The 8019-nt window shown below is 43.1% G+C and overlaps 1 protein-coding gene across 3 annotated transcripts in view; it reads left to right on the forward strand.

Annotated features, from left to right (window-relative positions):
• Positions 1 to 34: 34 nt before the first annotated feature.
• Positions 35 to 8019, forward strand: part of rasgrp4 (RAS guanyl releasing protein 4) — a 17570-nt gene continuing 9585 nt past the window's right edge. For 2 of the 3 annotated variants that reach the window (XM_031863544.1, XM_031863545.1), the window contains exons 1-2: positions 35 to 333; positions 7756 to 7913. In XM_031863544.1, coding sequence (XP_031719404.1) covers positions 317 to 333; positions 7756 to 7913 — 175 coding nt within the window. In that variant the 5' untranslated portion in view covers positions 35 to 316. Of the gene's footprint in view, positions 334 to 7755; positions 7914 to 8019 lie in introns of those variants that run through there. The other variant, XM_031863546.1, reaches the window with a different exon arrangement.

Consider the following 8019-nt stretch of genomic DNA (forward strand, 5'->3'; position numbering starts at 1 on the left):
GAGAGAGAGAGAGAGAGAGAGAGAGAGAGAGAGAGAGAGAGAGAGAGGCTGACTGACACAGAGCGGATTGATAAGCAGTGGAGCGGAGTCTAGTCGATGACCGGCAGGTAGGCAGCCCTCAGCCCCAGCAGCTCTCCGTCCTGTACCCGCTCTCGCTGCCCGGGGCACATTAACACATAGAGGACACGGAATAGGAGGAGGAGGAGGAGGAGGAGGAGGAGGAGCAGGGTCAACCATGGAGCTGTAGGGGACACGCTCAGATGCCCGTGCGGATTACCAGTGGAGGAGGAGTGCCGTTGAGGAGAAGAGCTCTGCAATGAACAAGACCAAGAGGTAATTTTTTAAAAAAGAGGAGAGCGAACCAAAAGTGAGAGAACCCGGCGCACTTGGACCCCCACTTGCAAGTCTTAGCAAGTGTTGAGTCTGAGTATGTGTCAGCAAAGCTTGTGTGCAGCCGAGACGTGTGAAGCTGTGAGGTTATGAGAGGCAGTGTGGTTTGTTCAAAGGCTCCTGACAATCTGAAGAGAAATGAGGGCATTTAGTTTTGTGCGTTCTCGGCCACTTTTATGAAACTTGACAGTGTGCTGTGGAGAAAGAGAGAGAGGCTCGGTGTTCAAAGAAAGGTTGCACAGACACACATGACACATACGCAGCGCAGCCACAGCTAATGTGTTTGACCTGTATGTCAGTAAAGAATACCAACACCTCAAATGGTCTGTGTGTATACAACACAAGCTCTGACGTTCAACAGTTGCTCACCTTTCCATGCTAATCTCCATTTACATGTCTGTTCATGATGTTTATTTGGTTGTGTTCTTTTTGCAGTAGATCTTAGATACTGATGTGTTTTCAGTGGTACTTTTTTTCTGTACTGCTGTAGTTTTGACCGCAGCTCTTATCAGATTCCCTGGAATGACAGGGTTGGGTGTCGAATGTTAAGGTAGTCAGCTGTGTGTTATGTGTGATTCAGCTACCTGAGTTTAAGGTGGACTGACGGAGCGGCGCACTGCTGTGCTTCCCCTTCAGCGGGGAGGTTAGTTTTTTTTTTAAACAATTGGTAACGCGCATTTCTTAATACCGAGTTCACTTTTTTCAAAAAGAGTTCACACAGTCAGCACAACAGAAGCCGATGCCAAAATGCAAACTGTTTTCTCACTCAAACTGAAAATAAAAACGCTGTTTACATACTATTATAAAACCTGTTAAATGCACATTCAGAACCATAAAAGCACCAACATGACATGAAATGACTGTAAAATTAGACTGATAAAAAATATGCTACGTAGTGCTACGTCTAAAAGACAAAAATAAATTTGATAAAAAATTTTTTAAATATGAAACTCCTAATATAACCCCTTAATTGGGACATACAACACAGACAAAGTATTCCCATTGCTCTTTGAAAGACCTGCCAGGTAACTAGAGGGGTCAGGTGGTTTTGTAACGGTATGTGACGTTGCACGCCCTCTCCCACTCACAGACTGGTTTACAGCCCTTTGCAGGATGGTGTCACCTGTGCTTCCGCCTCACTCGCCATTCCTCATCTCCAAAGAGGAATTATTCTCCTCATGTTGGTGGACAGGTGATTACTCCCCCAACCACATAATCGGATGTCCCCACGGGACACAATACATGCTGGACGTCTGGACATAATCTACTAAAGATTGCCGGTGATGGATCAGAAATATTCTTTCCCAGGTGTTCAGTGAGAGAGGACGGAAGTTGTGGATGAGAACAGGTGGCCCAAGGCAAAAGACAGGGATTTATCTAGTAATTCCATTCAGGATATATATATATATATATATATATATATATAGTTTTGTTGCGCATTGCTGGAAATACTTTTGCTTCTTTTTTCGCACATGCAAAAATAGCAACCAAAAGAAAAAGCCCATTAAAGCATGCTGCAGCATTTCTGATTCCTTTTGTGTGAGGCGGCACAATCCGTGCAATGAAGAAGTGACCTTTTTGTTGCAATGGAATCTTGGTTCATGCTAAATAAGTAGATAAAGATAATTCAATATTGATACACGTTGTAATGCTACCTGTTGATAGTGGGTTTGTTAGGTCATCGTGTGATGAGGGACAAAGTGATCCTGTTTTGGTTGCAGCACTGCATTATGGATGTTTTATTAACTGTTGTGCTGAATTGAATGTAGATTAAGAGAACTGCCTGAACAGTTTTAGAAAAGTATCGAGAAATGTGGGACAAAATGACAAAATGCACGTCCCTATGACATGAATCGTTATATTTAAGGGTGAAGACTTGGTTTGAGGTTGGGTTTGGTTAAGGTTTAGTTTTAGGTTAAGGTTAGTGTAAGAGTATGGCTTAGGATTAGCGGTTCAGGTAATACTCCAGGAAATGAATGTAAGTCAATGTAATGTCCCCAAAAGTCATGAAAACATTACTGTGTGTGTGTGCGTGTATGTGATAGTTTGTGTGCTTGTGTGTATGACAAATGAAAGATGGAGAGAAAGCACACATTAGTACTGATAGGGTCAGAAGTTCCACAGGTATGACTTCATTGTCTAACTGATTGGTGGCTTCAGTGCCAAACAGTTTATACCTCGTGGATGTTTACTGCAATGTTCCTGATGCCAACCACAATGGTGGTACAGTGGCTTTATTGTTGCACCAAATGCATGAACGGATCGGTGCAATACATGCAGAGGGAACAAGAACGCAGGTTGTGAGAGAGAGAGAGAGAGAGAGAGAGAGAGAGAGAGAGAGAGAGAGAGAGAGAACACTCACAAACAAGGCCTTCAAAGGGCCCTGGCTTCAATTAATCAATTAAGAAAAGAAAGAGAGGTATTTGCATATCCCCCTGCCAGTGTGAGAGCGAAAGAGGGAGAAAGGGGAGGAGGGGACTGGATCTGTAGCCAGGAGTCTTGACACGGATGGGAAAGGGAGGGGGGGGATTTCCAAAAGGGGAAAAAAAGGAGAAGTTGTTTCCTGAATGGCTTGAATAGAGCAAGGATGAAGGAAGAGGAAAAGAAGTGGCTGAAGTGAGGAAAAAGGAGGCGTGGAAGGTCTTCCTCAAACCAAATCAGTGATATGATGGACCCAGACTCGTTCAGTAGTACTCAGAGAAGAGGCTGCTCGGGGTTTTGTCCTCAGTGTCATTCACAGGAGGATTTCCCCTTTCCACTGTCAGCGGCGATGTGTTTCCATGGACGCACAGTTAAACATTATTATGTTGTCTTCGGAAAAAAAGGGTAATGCAAATAGCCAAACAGTAACCCGCGGGAGTCCAGCACACGCTGACTGTATTTACAAACAGCTCTCTGTCTCTTAAGCCAGGCCAGGCTCATTACACAGAAAAGATAGAGCTGCGACCTCCTCGGCACTCTGGGGGAAATTCCCTGACAGACGTCGTGACATCAATAACATTTCCCCATCAGCACTTCTGTTTGTAGTAGCGAGTGTTCGTCCTCTCATGTCGACAGACAGATTCGCTCTGAGTCAAAGGGAGAGATGACAGGTTGTAAAGGGCACTGAGATAAGAAAGTCACCGGTTCGCCAAAAATGTACAGCGATGAATCAATCGTTTCAGTTTTGCACTTTATAAAACGCAGGCTGGTAAAAGATACGCACGGAGATATTCATGTATACATTTAGAAATGGAAATGCATTCGTCAATCAAAAATGCAAAGTAGTGCACTTGTTCCAGCTTCTGTTGTTTTTTCCATCTGTGTAAAACACTAAATACTTTGGGACAAACAAATAAGACTTTACCTCGAGCTCTGGGGACATATGATAGGGACGATCACACTTTGTTGATATTTTGAATCAATTTATCATTCATTGAAAACCTACAGTCATATATTCAACAACAGAAGGACCAGCAGTACTGCACACTGATGATTGTTTCTGTCCACGTTGTAAACACAAGTCAATACATCCATGCATTTCCAACGCTAGCATTTTGCATTGAAAATCTGAACACAACTAATTCTAAATAGAATATAGTACATAGACACAAAAAAAACATTTTGTGGTAACTTCAAAGAAAACATGAATTACATTTTTTTTCTATTGCTCATACACATTTTTGAAAAGAGGCCTTTCACTGCTCTGTTGGTTTCCATTGTTGTTGTAAAGAGGAACTCACCTGTTGTATTTTTTATGCGCTTTTATCCTGAATGACATGTCGAAAATCAAGCATTTAGGTGTTCAGGCATGTATTTTGGTCACTTGGTCACGTGTTCAATGTTTTGGAGACTTGAACTGAGGTTTTTGCTCTCTGAGTGTCAGTCTCAATAATGGTGCTTTATATGTCATTTTAGTGTGTTTTTACAAATGACAAAAAAAAACTAATTAAAATTTGAAATTTCACAGAAACTAAATCCGTTTTAAGGAGCTTAGGAAAACTACAAGCTTTAGGCGTCTTAAACCCTTTTGACATTGTTTACTGGTTGGCTATTTCTCTCAACTAACAGAGGAGTCAAGTGAAGTCAATATTATTTACACAGCCCCTAAATCACATATTACACATTAGCCTCAAAGGGCTCTACAGTTGGGACAGAAAACTACAAGGTCTAAGGTGAGAGGGGACGCTTCAAGTCCTTCATCTCATCCTAAAGCATGGACATTCAAGATTCAAGAACACAAGTGTAACATGCTGTGTTGTTCAGTGTTTTGAAGTCAGTAGCCAGCTGATGTAATGAGGCGAAGAGGAGGAGTTTGTGTGGTGTGATAACTGTGTGAAACGACGCATACAGGCAGGCACGTGGCACAAATAGATCAGTTAAAGTCACCAGGTTCGCCTGCACACACCAGTGTCCATGTGACATGCATATAAAGCAAACCATGATGCTGCATGTGTGCGATGCTGAGTTATGCACTACATGTGTGACAAACACGCACACACACACAAGAGAAGGGGATGCAGGTCTGGTCATTCAGGGAACTTGTCTCCAGTTCTTTGAAGTCAAAGTGTTTCCTGGTACTATCGGGACAGTAGGCCGCGGTTTCACAGCCCAGATACAAACTGTTTCTGTGGCTCACCGTTCAAACCTCTTGCCTCGAGTCTCAAACTGCAAAAGTGAGGCAGAGATAGTTTTGAAGATTAAAAGAGCAGTATGAAAAGGGTTACTGATTATTGTGAAATACTGTCAGATGTTGCTAAACTGAGCCCCTGATCTGAAGAGGAAGCAATCGCATCATGGAACAAAGCAGTCTCATTTGTCTTTTTAAGGGCATATGAGAAGCCCTTAATTAAAGAGTCAAGACTACAGGAAAGAAGCACTGCTCCCTGATATTCATTGGCTGAAAGTTGTTGTTTTTTTGTCCTGTCTGACCTCAGTCAGCATCAATCCAGCTGCAACAAAGGTGTGGTCCACATGCTGTGCATGACTTTACATCACTCCTTTTTTAGTCCAGGCTCTCCCTGTTCCTAACCCTTGAGGACTTAATAGTGATCCCTGGGAGTTCAGCCGAGGAGTCATCTTTCCTTCTCAGATGGGCTGTTTTTAGACACCTGAGGAGGTGAAACTATATTCTGAAATGGTTTTATTTCTCATTGTTGAGCCTCCAAACATGCTGAGCTTTTACATGCTGTCATAGTTTTGCTTTGTGCAGCGTGTGTTCGTCTCCCGTGTCCTCCATGCTGTAAATCACATCGCCCTACCACGTACGCCACACACTCTCTCGTGTGAGCGCATACAGGCGCTAAAAGAAACCGTTTTTTCTGAGAAAACACTGGAGAAAAGCAGTATCGGTGTAGATGTGTGACATATTGTAGTGCTGACCTCAGGTGTGACGCAACATTGTACTTTTTCAGCCTGACTCCAGATTCTCGTGGGTGTAACGCAACAACTATTTAAAGGCATGCATTAACACTAGTATCTAGCAGTGGATTTTATACCTGGGCCTTCAAAACTGAAACATCTCCTAATAACCTCATGATGGCGCCCAGGGGCGTCGTTAGGCCTAAAATGTTCTTCAGGCCCCCCAAATAATTTGGCATTATTGGCTTTAAAAAAAAAAAAAAAAAAGATTATTTTTATTTTGGTGATGTCATTAAATTGAACTATTGTTTCTCACATGGACAAGTTATTTATAACTCTAACATGCTACATATGTGCGTGCGTTCTGGATTGTATGTTTTCTCCCCCTTCCAATTACAATCCTGCTCATAATAAAACAAGTAAACAACTCAAAAGTTGACACTGTCAGGTCCATTCTCCATCCATTGTGTGCGGTCCCTTTAAGAATTAGGATTTGGGAGTGACGCGGATATGAAAGCTAGTTTATCCGTCTTTCCTTTACAAGCAGGAAAATTATTTCTCTCTCTTTATTTGAGAAAAGTTCATATTTGTGTTGTCAAATTTCACTGTGACCCTAAAATTCTGTCTCTTGTGTTATCATATACTGAATGCAAGTAAAACTACAGAGCAAAATCACACTCTTTCTGATTGAACCAATCTATGAACTGTCTGAAACAATGGATATCCACGGCCCCAAATGGGCCCCAAAAGAAATTGTCACGCACTACGTGCGCAAACATGCCACTCCCCTTGGGGCTAAGCCCCCTGTAATAATACACGTATTCGTATTAAACCGTTCGGTACGAGTCTTACGAACCAAACAATACATTTGAATAATACTAGTGCATTTGGAGAATGCAGAAGCTTAAATTGTGGGAAATATAATGTTTTCTGCGCTCACGTAGGAGACAACGGGCTGTGACCTCTGAACTGGAACAAAAAAAAAAACAAACAGCTGAGGCACCGCACTTGTTCTGGGAGGCTACGCTAAACTAGCCAATCACAGCGCACGCTGCACCTTACTGCAGCGCCGCTCCTTAAAACTGAGCTGCTCGTTAATGCTGACATACTTGTAGGCCAGCTAGAAGGCTCTGGCACGTCAAAGAATACGCCCATCATGTCAAACTAAAGATCTGATTGGTTGAAGACTATGACAATCAACAATATCGTCCCCATTCACTTAAACTGCAAAGGGATTCACTTGTGAGTCTGCAGGCCTCGGGCCTCTCTCCTTACCTAGAGACACAGAGGTGAGATCTGATTGGATAAAAGCTCTACTTAAAACAAGCTGCACTGGAAGCAGAGCAACTGAGGAAGACAGTAGCTGTGCAATGAGAAAATAAGCTAATGGGGAAAATATTTTTATAATGTACATGTAATATACATGTGTATTTAAGAAAAAAATAGCTATAACTTTGTGATTCTGTTTAGGCCAGCAGAGAAGGCCTTGAAGGCCCTGACGGCCCACCACTGGTATCTAGTAATATTAGTACTAAAGTATCGGCAACTTTGACCAGACATTTTTCGAAAGCCCTCAAAATAGCTATCACCTGCTATTTCAAACCACTTGACCACTCGTGGTCATTATAATCATTTATATCCTGTAAACTAATCGCATATTGCTGTGCTCGGCACTCACATTTAAAGGAGTTTAAAACAACAAATATATGGGCTCCGTGTTCCAAAGAGGATGGGTGTTTGTGACCAAACACAACAGAACTTCTTTTTACTAGCACAGCATGTAAGCAATACAATACACCTGTCCGTGGCAGGGCCTGTTACTTCCTTCCCCTGCAGTTGTTTTGCCAGTGCGTTATGGTTGAGGCAGCTGCAGCGCTGCAGAACAGCTTATCAGATGTGAGGGAGCTGCGTTTCCTCAGATGCTGACCTGCACTACCTCACCACACTCTGCTCTACTTATTTCTAGGCTACTTATACTCCCTGTTTGTGTCTGACTCTGTCTCTCTCTCGCTCTCTCTTTCTCAGGAAGCCCAATGGAGAGAGCAGGAAGCTGGTCCAGCGGAGGAGGAACACATGTCCCAGTCCTCAGGACATCACCCGGGCCCTGCAGAGCCCCCGCTCGGCCCCCAGCGCCAGCGCCGCCAGCCTGGATGAGCTCATCCAGCGCTGCCTGAACTGCTTCGGTCAGTCTCTGTCCCAGCGTGTTTGCATTTGTTTCCAAAGTTTGTCATGTGCCTTTACCCTTTATCACAGCCAGGTTATATAAATGAGGGATGAGGGAGAGTGAGG

This window comes from Anarrhichthys ocellatus, unplaced genomic scaffold (genome assembly GCF_004355925.1).
Source record: "Anarrhichthys ocellatus isolate YVR2014 unplaced genomic scaffold, GSC_Weel_1.0 scaffold29, whole genome shotgun sequence".
In the NCBI taxonomy this organism is placed as follows: Eukaryota; Metazoa; Chordata; class Actinopteri; order Perciformes; family Anarhichadidae; genus Anarrhichthys; species Anarrhichthys ocellatus.